The following is a 21,252-nucleotide window of genomic DNA, read 5'->3' on the forward strand; positions in this document are numbered from 1 at the left end:
AATTTGCAAAAGTGTCAGTCTATACTGCTCATATATAAAAAACTGAAGTCGCAGTCTTTTGTGTTGGTTGCCGTACATGAATTGTCATATGGATGTCTACCTATGCTGATCAAATAGGGTATACATTTTTTGGATATATCTTATGTCCTTATAAAAAACACACTGATCAAATTATAATCACTTGTTTTCTGTCGACTATGTTCATTGTTTTGACGTATACATAAATTGCTAAATAAGATGAAATAAGTCCTGCGGGAACTCTTCTGTTTTTGTTATTAGTCATTGATGAATGTGCATCCGCTATAAAAGTTTTGGATCTACGTTTCAAAAAGAAAAGGAATGTCATAATGGAACAACATAAATTCTATACAAGACATCAGATGGCTGGTGAATCGGTTGAAAGTTTTGTTACGGATTTAAGGGTTTTAGCTGCAACGTGTGAATTTAAGACGTTTTTTAAGAGGAAGTCTTCCGTGACCAAGTGGTAGAAAAGTCGAGCAGTAAAAAGGTTAAAGAAAAACGTCTTTCAGTTGACAATATGACTTTGGATAAAGCTATTGAATTGGCAAGTGGAATTGAATCTACCACAAAAGTTATGAAACAGATGCATATCAGTGCTCATGTTCAGTCTGTAGAAGCACAAGAAAAGACTAAAAAAGTATTGTCCAAAAACGAAGAAAAGAAGAATAAATATGAGTGTTATCGGTGAGGCAGCAAATTTAATTTAGGAAACTCTCCCATGTACCCTGCTCTAGACAAATGGTGTAGTAAATGTAAAAAAAAAAGGACATTTCATGAAAGTATGTAAAGCTAAATTTAACAAAGGTGTGTAAGTCAATAAGTCTGTGAATACTGTTGATGGGAATCTGGTGAGTTATCACTCTAATTCAGATGAGGGAGTATTGTGTGCATGGTGGGTAAAGGTGAAAATTGTAATGACATTATTTCAAAAGAAAATGTGGGTAATGAAATTGCCTCTGTTACTGAGTCACATGTCAGGAAACCTCACTGTATCATCTTAGTTAATGGTACGGAAATCAACATGATGGCTGATTCAGGCTATATCTTTACTCGGATAGGCGTGGATGAATGGAGGAAATTGAATAGTATACAATTGAGAAAATCCAAAGTGAAAGTGGTGGTCTATGAGGAAAACCTGTTGAAGTGTTAGGCGAATTTGATGCAAGTATAGAGTTTAAAGGGAGTGTGACTAATAGTACAGTGTACCCAGCGATTGATGGATCAAATTTATTGGGGTGGTTGGATCAGTGTGATTTGACAATTGTGCTTGAGCCCAACAGTCGAGAACAAGTTCTCTTACGAAAAGAGGTGGCACATATAATGTCTGTAGAACATTGTGTTTGGACGTAAGCATTTCCTGATGTGTTTGAAGACAGACTTGGGAAAATCAAACGCTTTACTCACCACATTCAATAGAAAACTGGGGTTAAACCAGTGGTACATAAGTTGAGACATGTTCCCATTTCCATTAAAGATGAACTAAAAAAAGAATTGGAAAAAAAATGTCTAGAGAATATAATTGAGCCCATCGAAAGCTCAGAGTGGCTTTCGCTGATAGTTTTAGCTAGGAAGCCCAATGGATCTTTAAGGATGTGTATCGATTTGAGAGACTTAAACGAGAGGATATGGGTTGATAGGCATCCTTTACCAAATATTACTGAAATGCTGTCAATAGTTAGAGAAACTAAAGTGTTTTCTACCCTTGATGTGTCCTCTGCATATCACCAAATTTCTCTACACAAAGATTCACACCACTTGATGTCATTTGCTAAACCTTGTGAGACTTGCAGATTTAAGGGCATGCCTTTCAGATTGTCCTCAGCCTCGTCGGTGTTTCAGCAAGTTATTGAGGCTATGTTCAAGGGTGTGGACAACGTTAGATATTTTCAAGATGACCTCTTACTGTATGGTGCAAATGAAAAAGAACATGATGAAACATTAGCACAGGTGTTAACAATTCTCAAAGAGAAGGAAGTTACTCTTAAGTCTTCTAAGTGTAAGTTTGGAGTGTCCAGTGTGGATTGTTTAGGGCACAAATCATCAGCTGAGGGGATCGATCCTAAGGAGGCCTTAGTCAAGGCCATCGAAGAGTTTCCAACTCCAAAAAGCAAGGAGCAATTTAAGGTCTTTCTTTGGCATGTTGGAATTCTATGCTCGTTTTGTACCATTATGTGCCAAAAGAACCAAGGTAATGAGGATTCTTCTCAAAAATAATATCAAATTTGAATGGTCAAATAAGGTGAACAAAGAGTTTGATTAATGAAGTGTGCAGTCGCAGGTGCTATTCCTCTCATAGCATTTGACACTTGCGATCCTTGTGTTGTTGTAACTGATGCTAGTCAACATGGATTGGTTGCTGTACTCATGCAGACAAGGAATGGCAAGGATGAAATTGTAACTTTTGGTTCACATGCATTGCGTGGGCTGAAAGCACTTACTCAGTTATTGAACAAGAAGCATTGGCATGTTGGTGTGGAGTAGACTGCTTTAGGCATGCTTTAGACAGAGTTTACCTTGTGTATGGATCATAAACCATTACTCAACTTGTTCACCATGAAAGGGGCAGGCAAAAGATTGCTAAATGATATTATCACATGCAAGATTTTCAATTCAAACTTGTGTATCTTCCTGGGGTGAAAAACATTTTTGCAGATTGTTTATCCAGAGTGACCTTGAAATGGATATGGAGGAAGAGGTTAACAAAGATAGTGAATGGAGTATAGTAGCTTGTGAGGTGTTGTATTGACAATGGAAAGAAGCTGCTAGACAAGATGTGATGTAGGGTGGCCTAAAGGGAACGTGAAGGATGCGTGCAAAGTGTACAAAGAGTTTTTGAGGAATTGAGGGTGTCTGAGGGCATAGTAAGAAGAGCGAATGTGTTAGTTGTTCCTCAAGCACCTCGTGGAAACATTTTGGAATTCGCCCATGACAGTCATGTAGGGATGAGGGCCATGAAGAGGAGAATCAGAGATACATTTTGGTGGCCTGGTTTAAACAAGGATGTGGAGCATTTGGTGAGGGAGTGTCTGGCCTGTGCTCTCAGTGACAAGTCTCAGGTAACAGTTCCCAGTCCTGTGGAAGCGGTTCTGGTTCCAGAGAAACCCTGGGTAAAACTAGGAATGGGCATTATTGGTCCTTTGAATGTGCTGAGGAAAGATCAGAAGTATGGTATTGTCCTAGTAGATTATTGTTCACGTTGACCTGAGGTGAAATTTGTGCTCAGTGTCAATACAGTGGTTCATGCGTGAAGGTGCTCCCATGGAGATTGGCGCGGACAACAGGGTTCAGTTTAGATCTAAAGAGTTTGGCAGGTTCATGAGGTAATGAGGTGTGGTACAGGTTACTACCACGCTGTACCATCCTAGGAGCAATGGCTTAGTGGAAAGGTGTAATCACGTAATTTAAGACACCAAACAGTTGTCAATGGCTAGTGGTTTGGATTGGCGTAAGGAATTGGAGAATATTATATGTGCTTTGCGCACCACACCATGTATATCCACTGGTGTGTCCCCGTTTGCAGTGTTAAAAACGGAGGCAAGCAGCAAATAGATTGGTGCGTCCATGGATGTGCAATTCTATGGAATTGAAAGAGAAGTAGTCCAATGTGGCTACTTAAAGGGAATGTGCACAGAGTAAGTATGTTTCCAAGAAGACTGGTAGACAATTACAAGTCAAAGAAAGGGATTTTGTGAGAGCCAGGTTGCCAGGGGTAGTTGCCAAGGGGCATTCTAAATTCTCGGGACCTAAAAAGGTTGTATGTGTGGAAAAAAGTGTGTGTGGTTCTGTTGGAGAATGGCAGATGCTCAAGTAAGGAGAAGTTGGACATACAAAAGAAATTAAATTAAATCTTGTCAGTGATGATGCTAAAACAATGGGGTCCTCTTCTGTGAGACCTTGCAGGTGGTTACAATATTATGGGGTCGATTAGGATCGCGGACGTACTTGAGTCCGTCCGCGACCCCAGAATAGGAGGGAACGTCCGCATGGGCTGCGGCGTACCCTCCGTGCAGATTAGGATGTGACTGCCAGGGTGGCGGTCCCATCCTCTATCTTTAACATTGCGGCGGGTGCAGCTTCAAGCTGCACCCGCCGCAATGTTAAAAATGCATCCACCGCATTTGCGTTCACAAAGCGGCAGGCACCGCGCGGTGCCTGCTGCTTTGTACACGCAAATGCAGGGGGGTACCATAGGTACCCCCCATGTGCACCACCCACACCCCCTTCACCCAGGGAGCCCCCGAAGTAAAGGTCCGTATGCTTTTCCACGGCGGAAAAGCCGCTGCGGAAAAGCATACATTTTACACCATCCTAATATGGCTGGCGGTGTCTGATAGACACCGCCAGCCATGTTAAAGCTTTTCCGCTGCGGTCGGAAGGCGACCGCAGCGGAAAAGCTGCAGACTGAATGCAAGACCCACCAGCCATCCTAATATGGCGGTGGGTCTTTCTAGGCTCCGCGGCGGTTTTCCCGCATCCTCCGGGCCGGCGGTGGCTTCCGCCGGCCTGGAGGATGCGGGAAAACCGCAATCATAATAGGCCCCTATGTGTCATAATATGTTACCTTTTCCTGCGGTATAGCTTCATCATTATAAAAACTGTTTTAGTGATTCATATCAGTATTATTTTCTTTTGTGTTTCTTTTACTTTTAAGTCATTTATTTAATGATATGGTATTCTTTCATAAAAGGAGAAAGATGTGTTTGGTCTTAGGGGCCGATTAGGATCGCGGACGGACTTGAGTCCGTCCGCGACCCCTGAGGAGGAGGGAACGTCCACAGGGGCAGCGGCGTTCCCTCCGAGCAGATTAGGATGTGACAGCCAGGGTGGCGGTCACATCCTCTATCTTTAACATTGCGGCGGATGCAGCTTCAAGCTGCACCCGCCGCAAGGTTAAAAATGCATGCATCGCATTTGCATGCACAAAGCAGCAGGCACTGCGCAGTGCCTGCCACTTTGTGCATGCAAATGCAGGGGGGTACTATAGGTACCCCCCATGTGCACCCCCCACTCCCCTTTCACCCAGGGGGCCCGCAACGGGCCCCCGAAGTGAAAGTCCGTATGCTTTTCCACGGGGGAAAACCTGCCGCGGAAAAGCATGTATTCACCACCATCCTAATATGGCTGGCGGTGTCTCATAGACACCGCCAGCCATGTTAGAGCTTTTCCGCCACGGTCGGAAGGCGACCGCGGCGGAAAAGTTGCGGACGGAATTCCAGACCCACCAGCCATCCTAATTTGGCGGTGGGTCTTTGAAGGCTCCGCAGCGGTTTTTCCGAATCGGAAAAACCGCAATCATAATCGGCCCCTAATGTGGGGTAGAAGTGGAGATTTGGAATGTGGAATTGTTTGTATTTAAGGGCTGAGGCAGCTGCTGGTTTCCCTGCTGCCCTGCTGGTTGTATTTCCTATGCTTAAGAAATACATTGGATCCTTACTAGAAAAGAGTGTCTTCATCCTTTCGACAGCATCTTTTCAGTCCTCAATTTTTTGAATTATTATGGCTCATTTCACGATGATACTAAAGCCTTAATACAGATCTATTATCTGCTCATAAATGCTCAAGGTACGATAGTTATAGGAGGGGACTTCAACTTTATACAATATCTAAGAGTAGATACCTCAAATAAGACCAAGCAACAAATGAAACCAAAGACCCCTAAGTTGAGTAAGACCGTAATGAAGGTCTTCGCCTTACTAGATCCATGGCATTCAGATCACCCAGGCCTCTTCCAGTATACATGTTACTCTGCAAGGTTTAAAACAGCTTCACGCTTGGATTTCTACTTGGTGGATAAGATAAGATAAGAGGAGGGTCGTAGATTATTACTAATTCGTTCTCTGACCACTCTTTAGTCAACCTAGACATAATAGCAGCAACACCTTGAAGGAAAAATCCCAGATGGCAGTTTGATAAGTCTCTGCTTATGGACCAAATTTGAATTGCAGAAATGCATACATTTATACAGCTGTTTTTAAGGATAACATTAATACTGTCCCATGTTTTATGTTATGGGAGTCTTTTAAGGCCTCTTTTCGGGGTCAGGTTATATCTTACAAAGCTAGGCTACATAAGCAGAAGGTGCAGAAGATAGAAATTTTACAAAACACAGTAGAACGGGCTAGGAATAAACTTAATTTTGCAATCTCAAGACACTATGATGATAAGACATTGAAGCAAGAACAGGCAAGAGCAAAGGATCAATTAAGATTTTTTTTATTCTAGACTATGTTACAGTTAGTAGGGCATAGCAACAGAAAACATAAGCAGAAAGCCAGCATATAGGTAAACTTTTAGCATGGTCTATTAAAATGCAGCAGTACAGTCAAATAATTACACAAATAAGAGAACTCTATCTCTGCAAGCATAGTGGATTTTAAGAACAGGATAGCGGAAATATTTCTTCGTCAAGCATAGTGGATTTTAAGAACAGGATAGCGGAAATATTTCTTCGTCATTTTAAACAAATCTATGCTGAAGTTCAGGTTATCGACCCACAGCAGTTAGAAGGCTACTTCAGCATGTACCACCTTCCAAAAATCACTAAGGATAATAGTTTAGCCTTGAATAAGCCCATAGAACCTGTTGAACTTGCTGAAACAATAAAAGGTATGGCTAGTGCTAAGGCTAGTGGGAGCAATGGTTTTCCTGTGGAAATATATAAGGTGTTTTTTACAGATCTTTCCCCATTTTAACACTGCTATTTAATCAAATCAGGGAGGGGATCCCTAACTCCAAAAGATTTAAGGAGGCGGTGGGGATCAGCATCCTTAAAAAAAGATAAAGATCCATGTGACCTTAACTCCTATCACCCAACAAGCCAATTAAATTCTGATTTTAAGCTTTTTATGAAAGTCTAGACGAAAAGGATTGCTCCATCTGCTCAGCAAGTGGTCCATGCTGATCAAACAGGTTTTCTGCCAGGTAGATCAATGGCTGGGAAACCCTATTTTTGTTGACCTTGTCAACTGGCAGACCCTATTTCATATTTTGGGAAAGTTTAGTTTCCCACCCCAATTGATAACAATGTTACAGGAAGTATATAAGGGGGCTGAAGCAAAGATAATTATTAATACAGAGCAGGTGGGTGAGGTTGAGATTAGATGGACACCCGCCAGGGTTGCTCATTGTCCCGAATCCTGTTCTCACTTTTTATTGAGGCACTCGCAATTAAAATGTGTTCTAACACTTGAATCAAGGCCCTATAAGGGGATGGCCAAAATTAAACTTTTTGTGTTGATGATATACTTTTATACCTTAAGGCCTTGTGTGTAAATATACAGACAGCACTGGCCGAAATTCAGGCTTTGATACACTTAGGTGGGTACAAAGTCAACCAGTCAAAAACAGAGCTGCCCTTATTTAGCACAGCAGATGCCCAGCTCCCATTAGGGCTGCGGATTTCGCCACAATGGCCCATAGGATATATTGGGTGATATGCAACAAGCGATTATACGCAATTATTCCATCTAAACCATGGGAATACCCTCAAAAAAGCAAAAAGCTTATTAGAGAGCTGGATGCTTCTGCCTCTGTCAATGGTGGGCCGAGTTTCTTTAGTCAAAATGTCAGTACTCCCCCCGTTTGTATTTTCGATTCTGAATTTTTCTCTCAGAGTGCCGAATACATACTTTAGGGAACTAGAAAAAAATATTCACCAGTTTATGTGGGTAAAAAAACAAGCTTGTGTAAATCGTTACCCCCCTCCAACTAGACATAGAGCACAAGGGATAGCTCTACCACATATTCCCACATATAATCTGGCGGCGCTGATCAAATAATCAATTCAATTAGCAGGAACACCTTCAAAATATGATCATTTTCTTTTAAATCATATGCTAAAAGAAAGCAGACTTAAACTACCTGTTTTTCTTCAAACAATAAAACTACCTAAGAAAACATGATATATGTATTTAACGACATTAGTTTCATGCACCAAATTGTTTTCCAAGGCATACAATGTACCAATATGCCATGCACTTTCATTTCTCCAAGACTGTCGGTCCTGGGGTCTGCAGCTCTCTCAAGGGATCCTCCAGGCCTGGAGTGATCTAGCCTTTCAGAAGCAAGGGGACTTTTATTTGCCTAATAACCTGACAACATGGCAACTGCTATTACAGCAATTTGTTAGACAAATACAAGCTCTATGGCAAAGTTTTCTTCAAATAACCAGTTTCTTCAAAAATCATTATATGATGATTGATGACACAGCGAAAACCATGTTAAGATGTATCAATGATAAGCAAATGGCTGGGATAGGAAACTGGTATTTTCTGATTTGTCAAAGTATAACTATTGAATGTGTGGAGGCGTTGCTTCCTATGATTTTCCAAGTTACGGGCTTCAGGTTTAATCTTAAAGAATGGCAGCTAGTTTGTGAGTGTGGGCACAAAGCCCTAGGAGTGGCCAACTTTAAATGAATGGCGTTCTTTTCTAGATGGTTGACATAATATACACCTAAAAGGCTTCATAAAATGTTTCCTTTATCTCTGGATCAATGTTTTTGATATAAGGCTTAAGGAGCAGGTGAATGGGTACATATATTGTTTTCATGCCCTAGCATACAGCATTTTTGGGAGGAGGTTTTTAGGAGTATTAGCCACGACATGTCATTACCTATCCTTCCATCAACATCTCTGGTTTCATATTGCATTTCGCATATTGGGCCCCAGATATCGAAATATCGGCAGTACTTTATCTGTATTGCGATAGCAGTAGCCAGGTCTTTAGTACTGCAGAATTGAAGTCATCAAAGGTTCCGTCAACAGATCAGTGGCTTTCTAAGTTGGCCCGGACCTACAAGTTTGAGGAGGCATACGCAAAGAGGGTAGGAGCGCTTCATAGATTTAAGGCTATGTGGGCGGATTATTCGTCCATCTCTCTTTCAATGTAAGATATAGACTATTAAGTATTATGTGCTGTAGGCTATTATAAATATTCTGCCCTTGGTGTAAGAAGGCAATGTGCCTCGTTAGAACTTAGTGCTGGATCTATGCATACTCATTGCACTCAAAAGCAATATTGTTTATTTCTGTTATGAGGAAGAGGTCTTATATGATATTTGTAAATGATTGAATTAGACTAATATGTATACTTTTTTTAACTGCCCTATACCTAATCTATTTATTATAATTGTATGAATTTAGTGTACTGCCTGTCTTTTTTACTTGCATGCTATAAAAAGCTTTCTAAAAAACAACATGCTTTCAGAAAGTAGTGATGTACCTACTTTTTTCGCCCAGTTCAAGTTACACATTGAACCTGTCTTTTTTTGGCACCATCACATTAGGTCAAACCCACAGTTTCGGACCAGTAGAATGCTCCATGAAGACATGCTTTAATAGTGTTTATAGTTCTTTCTCAACTGCTTCCTGTGAATGAAAACAATTAGATGGTGTTGCTGTGTAAGGGGCGAATATCTTCAATAATGTGAAGCCGAACCTTTATTGTCTTAAGTTTCTTAAGTCCATGAAACAATGTCGGAAAATGATTCACTTCTTCAGAATGAGTATTCAAGATGTAGTTAAGAGAGATCAGTCCCATGTCAGAAGCAGTATCGAAACTTAATAAGCATGCACTCGAAGAAGTATCTGGGAGGACGTGAATTGACACTTGAACTGTTGTTTTCTTGTGCAACAAAGGATCCTTTAGACTGCAAGGGTTTAGTAGCTGTCCAGGTGTACGCCTGTTTTCTCAACGGTGTGAAATGTGTACCAGGGACAATTCTTTGTACTTTTCTGCTGGCATGATGTTTATTGACCCACCACTGTCCATGCTGAAAGTTGTAGAACAACCATTTACCTTGATTTTAAGACAATGTCCAGGAGAATCCACAAAGGAAACACTATTTCTTTTTCTGTGAAAGCATCAATAGGTGGGCCACTTCCTTGTGTTTCTTCTTATTTTTCATGCTCAATGCTGATTCATTTTGGGTTATTCCAGCTTCCATATCAGCAGCTTGTGATAGGCAAATTCCTCCGCTCTTGCAGTCACGAGCACTTTCTCCAAACTGAGTGCTTCTCTTTGCATGTGTCATAGAAATGAATCGGAGAAGCAACCATTGATAATTCTAAGACGCATGGCTTCTTCATCATTGAAGTAATTTAACATGCAGTGCTTTATATTAAGTCTCTCAACCAACTCAGTCATCGTCTCACTAGGTTGATGTGCTTGGTTGAAAGTGTACCTTTCATAGTGGATATTCATCATTGGATTGCACTTGGACTCCACCTTTTTCTTGATTTGATGGTATGATACCTCATCAGCTTTTGATATCTTCTTTATCACCTCTTTTACTCAGCCAAATGCCAAGTTCTTTAAGCATTTGATGATCATTGTGTGATCTGCTTCTTCGGTAGCATCTAAGAAGTCATCGAATATTTCTATTCAGGCAGTCCATCTGGTGCCAATATTCTGCTTTTTGGTGGTATTGAAAGGAGGTGGTGGTTTAAGGAACGCGGTTGCTCCATATTTGGCACTCTTCTTGGCAGCCATTAAAAAATTCACTATTCCGAAGGCCTTTCAGTGTATTGATGCTACTTGCCACATCAGTGGCTCAACTGGACTGGCATGTCACGCCTGATTCGTGGTCATATAGCACTTCCCTTGCTCATGCTGGTATGTAAGTTTGTACTTTCTATACCCGGTTGTCACTTCCTTTAGCATTTTCTTGAACCTGGTTGTCGCTGCATTTCGCATTTCTTTGCACCTGGTTGTCCCTGCTTTTAGTAATTTATTGCACCTGGCTGTTGCTGCTTTTAGTGCTTCTTTGCACCTTGTTATCACTGTCTTTAGCGTTTCTGCTTTGTATTGTGCTGGCTCTATGTTATGATTTGGAGCAGAATCTCTTCTTATGGCCTTTCCAGTGGATTTTTGACAGGCTTACTGACTGTGCTCCTCCATAAGGACTTCACGTTCTTCGAGGGCCACTCAAAAACTGGTGTTGTGCTTTGACCCCACAAATTACAACCATAGACCACTTCTTGAGGCAAACATGGCATGCACAAGCAGCTTGCTGGACCACAGAAGTCTTGTATCTTTGGAGTCACATATCCCCTATCTCGTTACCAGTTGTAGTGTCCACCCCAGCTCTGGAGCAGGTAACAGACAACGCTACACATGGAGGTCTAGTTTGCACAGCATTATTATTCAGAATGCAACTGTTAACTGAATGCACTGCGACACAAACTTGTAAGGGTTCTGCCGAGGACCACTTGAGGCCTCATACACATAAACCAATATTTGTATATTTTTATTCCCTCAATAATATTGTATATTTGTTTGTATGTCTGCTTTTATGACACGAATTGATGAAATTAAGCATATTATTGGCATACACTTAAACACAGGAAACGACATTCTGCATCTCTGGATAGCTCCAGTAGTGCAACGACAATGATAGGGCCCTCCCTGCAGAATGAGCTCAGTGAGGGCTGTTCCTACACTACAGGGGCCTGCTTAGTAAAGCAGAGTGACCTTCCAGGCCATTTATTTAATATTCCATGCCATTGCATGCATTCTGAAAGGTCTTCAATAGCATGGCTTAGAGGGTAAGTGGGCCCCCTCCAAAACAAGAAACCCTAGGGGCCCCCAACACCTCCGGGCTGTGAACACCCCTGGATAGCTCCACATCTAGTTACCTTCCACCTTTCTATCTTTCTCTCTCCTCCTATATCTGTAAACTTGTGTTCTTCTCTTATCAGTATCCCAGCACCTGTGCACCCTTCTTTGTATATCTCCATGTTCTTTTCTTCAGACTTCCACTGTCTATAGCTTCTTTACACCTTTCAGCCGCCCTGCATCTCATCTTTCCCTTACTCCCTATACACCCCAATCTTTCCATTTTCTTCCCCTATTTCTCTCTATTCTCCATTTTGCCTATATTCTACTATATCACTTTCTCTTCTGTATCTCACCATCCTTTTGATTCCCTCACCACTCTCCAGTGTATCCATGCCTTCTGCTCTGTATCCCTCTCTTCTGTCCTGTTTCTCTATATTTTTTCTATCCTCCCTTGTATCTCGCCACCCTCCTCTTTTTCTTATCCCCTGTATTTTGGTTCCTTTTCTTTACCTGTCCATAGCCCATTATCTCTCCCTTTACCAATTATCTCAAGAAAGATAGAAAGTAGAGAGAGAGAGGTGGATACAGAGAGAAGAACAGAAGCACCAAGATGGACAGAAACAAAGATGGAGAGGGAAGATAAAGGGAAGGAACAGAGAAAGGTACACATACGGGCTAAAAGAGGGACAGGGACAGAGGTAAAAAGAGAGAGACGGCAAGACATTTTGAGACTGACAGTTTGAGATAGATAGACAGACAGACAGACAGACAGACAGACAGACAGACAGACAGACAGACAGATAGATAGATAGATAGATAGATAGATAGATAGATAGATAGATAGATAGATAGATAGATAGATAGATAGATAATAAGGGATTTCATGTACTAACATTATGAACAGCATTTTCCTAATTTCACGATTTGGAAATTGGCATTCCTAATGTATGTATTTTTTTTATTTTAATTTGCAATTTCTACTAGGTCACTAATCAACCTATCTCATGAATAATAATGGCGTAGGTCACAATTTGAGACCCGTTAGGAATGACAGCCAAATCGGGGATGGTGCCTGCTAGGGTCAGCAGACCACCATGTCTGTGATTGCTTTTTAATAAAGCAATCTATTTTTTTTTCTTTTTAATGTAGACCATTTTTCTTAAAGGAAAATGTTATGCGTTTAAAAAAAGAAAATTAAATCCTTAAGTTTTGTTTTTCAAGGTTAGGCAGTGGGCCCTAGTACCATTGCCTGCTCCTAAACAATATATTTTTTTACATTCTCAAAGAGGAAGTGGTCCACTTCTTCCATTTGTGAATGGGTTACCACCACTTTTAAATTGGTGGTAATGTGTTAAATTTCTGTTTACTACTGCGAATTAATATTTGGAAGGCACGCCCAATATATGCCACTTCCAGATACCAAATCACAAATGCAAATTATGATAACAATTTGGTAACTCGTTACCAAATTGCAATTTGCCTTTTATAGATCAAAATAAGCTTTTTTTCGGTCATAAACACCTAATTCGGCAAATTAGGCTGTTTGCATCCTCAAAAACCCTTTGTACGTCTTGCTCGTTGATAGGAATGGACAAAAAGACAAATAAGTAGATTTAGCTAGATAAGTCTACTGTAGATAGATAGGTGTACACAGATAGAGATAGATGGATAGATAGATAGATAGATAGATAGATAGATAGATAGATAGATAGATAGATAGATAGATAGATAAAGCAATAGGTGCAGAAAGAAACATATAGTTTACAAATATAGAAATGTGTAAAGAGACTGAGATAGATTGAAAGACGGAGAATTTACATGTGATTCCCCTTTGGTAAGGTTAACATTGAGGTAATGGCATAGGCCAGGGAGACTGTGGCACTTAAGGGATATGGGTTGAGAAGAAAAAGGAGCAGTATACCTTTCAATTAGGGGGAGGTGGGGACCAGTGAAGTAATTTGTTTCCTCTGCTAGACTTGCCACCATTAAAATATGTGTCATTTAACTTCATTGCAGACAATTGCCATTTGCAATCAGTAGATTGGTGTCTTCAGTATTCTCTCTGCCCTCATTAATGTGATCAACAGAACTAATTTGCTAATATGGCCTATGTGGTATCCCTTGGAATTTGTGTGAGAGAATGAATATGGTCTCAGATATAGCCTGGGGTTTTGTGAACATTATTAGTGACAGTGATAGAGTCAATCCTTACCTGAAACGTGTTCCTTATAATGCCCTCTTTATAAACCATTGTGTTTTTCACCTTGCCTTTACATGACTGCAGGGCCTGAATACTGCTGCCTCGCTTTGTGCCTTGGCAAACCCTTAACTGGGAGCACTTGGAGGAGAGCAGGACAGTAGGCCAGATTATATGAAATTAAATTGCTATCCTCAGCACAGGTGCACAATCTGACAGGCTTTGCCTGCTTCTTTGTGGTGGTCCCCATGAGTGCAACATTGTGCTCTTAGAACACTGGCTCATCCCTATATGGTGACCTTCTATTATTTACTATTCATACACAGGTTACTTCTCTAACAATTTTAATTAATCACTTAACGGCCACAATCTCGCTATTGAGATCTTGTCCCAACACAAGGCCAGTAAATGAAAGGTCATAGTGCAAGCCAGTGATGACAGTCTATTGTCATTTGACAGCATATTCCTCTCTTTTGATGAAATATCAAAACATTCTCTCTCATCACCTTCCACTCCTAATCGTAGGTCATTCCTGGTTCTCTCCCCCACCATACACCTGCTGCCACCACAGCTTCACTTTGATACCCTACATATGCAATCCAAATAACTAACTAAGCTTGCTCTAATATCAATACCATCATAGCTTCCATCTGTCACATTCAACATTCATTGAGAGTTTTCTCAAAATCAAATACCACTCCAGTATCTGACTCCCACACTCACACACTCTCCTGCCTGCACCACTGTCTTTTAAGAGATAATGTGGCTGACTTAGAGGTTGACAGACAGAGTGCAGTCTGTTAGGATAATGGAGAACATTTCCTCCGCCATCCCGTTGGTACTCAATCTGTCAAATTTAGAAATGACAGCCGGCCCAGTGGGCATCTCTATACCTTGAAATAAACCATTGTCAAGGTCAGGTCCCTCCAAAGTGCAAAGAGTTTAGTGAAAAGCAGTGATTATTTTTTTACAAAACAAGTTCAGGGGCTCTAGCTAGGAGGCAGCTTGCACCAGGTCACTTCTCCTGTTAACATCCATCTAAAACAGAAGCAACGACTAGCCATGAAAGTGGGGCGTGTTGTGGCGTAATGGCCAGAGCTGCCAACTTAAGAGCGGGGAAACCAGGTTTAAGTCTCGGCGTTGGCTCAAAATCCTGGGATTTTTGGCAAATCACTTAATCTCCTCATAAATGAATATGTCCTTAACTGGTGTTCATGAAAAGCGTTAGTGTTGATCATTAAGTGCAGGTGCTAAGCACCGGAAACCAATGTTTAAATTAACAAGTGAGCACCTTGAGAGCCTTACGGGTGAGTAGTCGCACTTTACAAGCCACCTGATTGATTTATTGATTACTTGTTAGGAAACTTTCAATATGAAGGAATGCCAAGCATCTGACCTATTTTTATTTCCTGGTAGTCTGTCTTCTCTAAGTGCAGTATGCTTAAATTGAATGGATGCAAAAAAAAAAAATCACAGGTTTCCCTCTCAAGTGAGTGCATATAAAAATAATAATGTCAGCCCTGATGATTCACTCTTAAGGAAGGAAAGTACTGCATATCTGTTCTCTGGAAATCCATTCATGAGCCTAATGATCTGTTTTGGGCTCACGTTTATACTCATTAAAAAACTTTCTAACCCTACAGTGCTGTATTATCTAATGGATATGAATTGTGTTCTACCTTCAGAAATTACTTCAGCAAAGAGAATCAGTGAACTACAAACTTATATGCCTGAAACTTTAGTTTATTACAACTAGGTGTATTTGTGTACACAACTATTTTATGAGAAGGCTATTATTTAAACCAGTAGATAGTGTGTGTTTTTCTCCCACGACCTTTTGAAAGACCTATGGAATGGATACTTGATAAGATCAATGAGTAGAGATGTTTGCCATTTTATTTGTCATACCTGGAGACGTTTTACTTTATTTTTTAGTTCTGGGTTATGAGCAGCTAATAATATAAATAAAGAAATAGAGCAAGTTTGGATATTCATATTCAACTGATAACACTGCAGGAGTCTCAATCGAATGCTTAATTTCAAGGGAAAAAATATTTTGAGCAGATGTAATCAATAAGCTAGTCATGCCCTCCAGTGAGGGGAAGGTACAGCCAGATTGATGTGATGCATGCTGTGACATATTGTCCGTATAAGAAGATGCATTAAGTTGTTATTGATTATATTATATTCATGTTTAACACTATCTGTACTGTATTTCACCAAAAGTGAACAACACTCTTTCAGTGCTGATGAAAACAATCTTTGATATGTTCTTTCTTGCCTCCTTCAGGTAATGCGTTTGTGGTGAGCCTGGCGTTTGCAGACCTGGTTGTGGCCTTATACCCCTACCCACTGGTGCTAGTAGCCATCTTCAACAATGGATGGGCCATGGGTAAAATCCATTGCACCGTGAGTGGATTTGTCATGGGGGTGAGCGTCATTGGATCCATCTTCAACATCACCGGGATTGCCATCAACAGATATTGCTATATTTGCCACAGCTTTGTCTACGACAAATTATATAGTACACGGAACACAATGCTCTACGTCTGCCTAATTTGGACCTTCACTGTGGTGGCTATTGTTCCAAATTTCTTTCTTGGTTCCTTGGAGTACGATTCCCGGATATATTCGTGCACATTTGTTCAGACGGCCAGCTCCTCTTACACCATAGTGGTGGTGGTCATCCATTTCATTGTCCCGATAACTGTTGTGTCCTTCTGTTACCTGCGGATCTGGATCCTGGTCATTCAAGTACGAAAGAAAGTGAAGTCGGAGACAAAGCCCAGAATGAAGCAAAGCGACTTCAGGAACTTCCTCACAATGTTTGTGGTTTTTGTCCTTTTTGCTTTCTGCTGGGCGCCCCTGAACCTGATTGGACTGGCTGTGGCAATAAATCCCTCAAAAATTGCTCCTAAGATTCCAGAGTGGCTGTTCGTTGTCAGCTACTTTATGGCCTACTCTAACAGTTGCCTTAATGCAATAATTTATGGTCTGCTAAATCAGAATTTCAGGAGAGAGTACAAGCGGATTCTTATGTCCCTCTGGTCACCAAGACTATTCTTTCAAGAAACATCGAGGGGCGGAACCGAGGGACCAAAGAGCAAGCCGTCCCCTGCTTTAAATAACAATAATCAAATGAAAACAGATACCTTATAAAATGTCATGGAACATGCCAAACCATGGCAGCCAATATGATCTACCATGATAGTGCTAACCACACTCACTAACTTTTCGTTGAACTAACACATGCTGCATTAATAGAAATCTTTAGTGTTAAATGAACACTGTGCTTTTGTTAATCTTCCAGTGCACCCTCCTCAATTTTTTAATAATAAACATGAGGATATTTTACCTTGTAACTCTGTTACTAACAACTTTTAAGAGACATACAGTAAGTATATGGTCAATACATGGCAGATATGAGAAGTGCAATGTATTACAATGTTTTGCTTTATTTCTCATCAGATAATTCATTTTCAATGAGAACATATACTTTTAGAAAATAAAAATACAAATGTACACATATTTTTCTTCGAGAAATCTACTCTGTAAAACTTTGCAATAAAATCATACGTAACATGCTTCCTATTTGGTATTCACTGTTTCAGAAATGTATTGAATCTACAATATTTTTAATTGCAAATGTAAACTATTTATTTTTAAGGCATGATATGTGTTTTCCTCAATGTAAACAGTATAGCAACATGTAACCTAACATATTAATTTCAGTTAAATAGGTGCTAAATTAAGCTGTCAATTTAGTTGTTGATCACTGGGGATGTTATTTATATAGATGATCAACAAAAACGTTTGAAATTTTAAAAAGAAACGTTTGATGGCAATCTAGGAGTAGGAGTTCTGTCACGTCAGTTAAGAATACATCTGAAGGCAATTTCAAATCTGAATGTCAAAATCAAGAAGCAAACAAGCCACATCGATTGGCCCTCCAGCCCTTATCTTCCATCACATTTTTTATTTCCACAGCTAATCAACGTAAGTCCTCCTTACCATAATGCTGTCACCCATACTGAAATGTCACATATGATACATGTATGTGTTTTACTCACTTTTTCAATGTTGTGATTCAGAATCCACAATGCACTTGAAAATCCAATTTCTAGTGTTAGAACAATGAAAAATGAAATTGATATTTCAATGTTGTGAATGAGCCAAAAGAAACTCGGGTAAGTTTCATAAAAGCAAAGTCAGCCTCTGCACGTGTACAACGAAAGGGCAGAGTATCTTAAAGAAAAGTAACATTTTAAAAATATGGCAGGAAACAGAAGAAAAGTGCCCTCTCAATAAAGACAACAATACATCAAAATAGTCCAAGTCTAAAATTGATACAAAAGTGCAACTAAATAAACATATTTTTATAAAGGAGTTTTATGAAAGGGTGGAGTCACAAACAAAAAATGTGCCTTAAATAATTTTCAAAAATTATATTATCCATGGTCAACATTTTTTTTTAAAATAAATTTTATTGATAATAAACAGCAACCTTCCAGGCATTACAGAGGGCCCGATTCACAGAACTGAGTTAAGACAAAATCCTAAACTTACTACCGTTTTGGTATTCACAGAAGGAACTTACTCGTTTTGGTATTCACAGAAGGCACTTACTCATTTTGGTATTCACAGAAGTTAGGAGTCCTAACTTTAGGACTCCTAAATGCCTTCTGTGAATACTGAAAGTCTTAAAGTTAGGATTTTTCTCAGTTTAGGAGTAGTAAAGTCAGGACTCCTAACTTTAGGACTACTAAATGCCTTCTGTGAATACCGAAAGTCTTAGAGTTAGGATTTTTCTCGGTCTTGCAGAGAGATGTGCGCCACGTTAATAGTGGTCAGAAGGTCTGCAGCCCACTGGGACTGTGAGTGCTGTGGGACCCGATAGACATCTTCGAAATGAGCAGCAAACACGTCTGCAATCCCCTGGGGGTCCGTGATCAATGCGCCATTTGTGCCTGCTATCGCTCTAACCCATCTCGCCGCCTGCTCCTTGCATTCCAGCCACGCGAGAAGCTTACCCGTGTGTTCGCATTGCTCATATATATGGTGCCACGTGGCCAGGGAATACAGAGTAGCGTACTCCAGCAGAAGTTGTTTATAGTCATGTCTCTTAAGGCCGATACAATGTTGTGTTTTGGGAATCGGGTCTAGGGCGAGGGCCCTCTCCAAGTGTAGAATGTCCATTTCCAATTCAACCACCCTCTTGTTGCGCTCAGTTTTGTGGCCCACCATCAGCGACAATGCCCTCCCTTTACTTACCACACCATATGCCCCCCAGAGTGTGACCTCCGACCCGACCGACCCCACGTTTTCTGCAAAGTAAAAGTATGTGTCTTGACGGAGGCCTTCCCTGATGTGGGGAACCTTCAATTCCCACAGCTGTATTCTAATTGTGCCGGGGCATCTAATCTGTCGTGCGCCAAAGACCGCCACCATGGGGGAGTGGTCAGACATACCACGTGCCAGAGTTTTAGGCTCCATGAAATCTCGTATGTCTTGTACATGTGTGAACAAATAGTCGAGCCGGGATTGACTGCCATGAACTCCCGACTGGAGTGTATATTGCGTGTGCTGAGGGTTCGACCATCTCCATACATCTACTACCCTCAGAGCGTAAGCGAACCTATGGAGTTGAGAGCCCCGTGGTGGGTCTGGTCTAGGCGGAAGTCCATCTCGGAGGCCGTCCATAGTTAGGTTGCAATCCCCACCCCCCCCCCCCAGTATTAAGGAGCCCACCGGCAGGGCCAACACCAACGTCCCTACCTCCTGCAAGGTTGGGCGCTGCAAGCCGGGAGGTGCATATACTGAGACGATGCAACAACGAAGACAAAACCTCAGGCAGGTACTGGTCAGGGTCATAGCCCTTGGAAATCAACAACACATTCTTGTTGTTTGGAAACCCCTCAACCCCTATATTTTCTGTTTAAGTAAACAGTGCTATGTGAGGTGAGGTATGTGTTAAAAATGCCTATTGGAAATGCCCTTGTAAAAGTTTTATTGAAAGGGTCCTATGGCATGGATAAAAACAATGATCGGATATATATGAGGTGGTGATGCCCCTCTATATCACAGTAAAAGTGTGTATAGGTCTACTAGTTTCAGCCTTCTTCAGTAGTCGTGAGGCTTTCTTCAGGACCAAAAAGTGTGCGGTGGCCAAAAAAGGAGTGGCCCCAGCTATGTGTCTTTTATATCAACGCGCACCCTAAAGCGAGTTGTGTATGTAGTGGGTCGGTATACTTACTGATCCCATTCGTAAAGTACGTTGTCTTTACTAAATAAGTAGCTACATGGATCCTGACTCGTAAAATGGATAACTGAGGGACCGTTTGTCTCCTCTAGTAAAGACCATCAAACCTAAGACGAGTTGCAGGAACCGGCCGGCCTATACACACTTTTACTGTGATATAGAGGGGCATCACCTCCTCATATATATCCGATCATTGTTTTTATCCATGCCATAGGACCCTTTCATTAAAACTTTTACAAGGGCATTTCCTATAGGCATTTTTAACACATACCTCACCTCACATAGCACTGTTCACTTATACACAAACTCCCGCTCCGCTGTAAACAGGCGTTGCAGCACAGCTGGATCGCATTCGGTGATCCAGCTGGGCCCCGATGATGAAGCATGCCACCTACTAGGTAGGTGGGTGAGGGGTTTCCAAACAACAAGAATGTGTTGTTGACTCCCAAGGGCTATGACCCTGACCAGTACCTGCCTAAGGTTTTGTCTTCGTTGTTGCATCGCATATATCTGGGGAGAAGGACAAGCACCTCTGTTTATTCCTCACTCTCTTGTTGCTATTATGCATATACTGAGACAACATTGACTACTCTACCTTCCCAGATACCCGTGGCCGCTGCATACCTGCCCTGCACATCCGTCCAGGTGTGGTGAATGACGTATGGACAACCCTTACGAAGGAGTATCCCTACTCCCCTGGAGCCCGTAGTGAACCCGGAATGAACGATCATACGATATCACTTCCTGTTAAGCGCCATGCACGTATTGCCAATCAAGTGGGTCTCCTGCAGCAGCACAATGTCAAGGGCCTGGCGGTGAATATACTGCAGAACTATGCCTCGTTTAATTTAGTCCCCCAGGCCATTCACATTCCAGGAAGACGCTCTAAGTCCCTGTTTGGGAGCCACCAAGACACAAAATTGCCCCATTAACAAAATAAGCCGGAAGACTGCACCCCCACCACCACAGCTATCCTCAAAGGACAACCCAAGGTGCTCCTCCACTCTGTTCCCACTAGAGATATAGTACCACTGCCCATCATACCATTGCCGCTTAGGATAGTCGCAATCAAGGAAATGAGGCTGCACAGTGAACACCACTAACAAAGAAAACCCAAACTGTGAGAACATACCCCCCTCCCTGCCTCCTTGCTCATCGGGACTCGAACTGCCCACCACTGCCAACACGCAGAGTGCCTGCCGCCCACCCATACACA

General features: G+C 41.4%; 1 protein-coding gene across 1 annotated transcript in view; it reads left to right on the forward strand.

Annotated features, from left to right (window-relative positions):
- Positions 1-17,362, forward strand: part of MTNR1B (melatonin receptor 1B) — a 539,308-nt gene extending 521,946 nt beyond the window's left edge. Inside the window, exon 2 of the mRNA XM_078655959.1 lies at positions 16,068-17,362. Within this exon, the coding sequence (XP_078512085.1) occupies positions 16,068-16,936 (869 nt within the window). The 3' untranslated portion in view covers positions 16,937-17,362. The remainder of the gene's footprint in view (positions 1-16,067) is intronic.
- Positions 17,363-21,252: the final 3,890 nt, after the last annotated feature.

This window comes from Lissotriton helveticus, chromosome 8, assembly GCF_964261635.1.
Source record: "Lissotriton helveticus chromosome 8, aLisHel1.1, whole genome shotgun sequence".
NCBI classification, from domain to species: domain Eukaryota; kingdom Metazoa; phylum Chordata; class Amphibia; order Caudata; family Salamandridae; genus Lissotriton; species Lissotriton helveticus.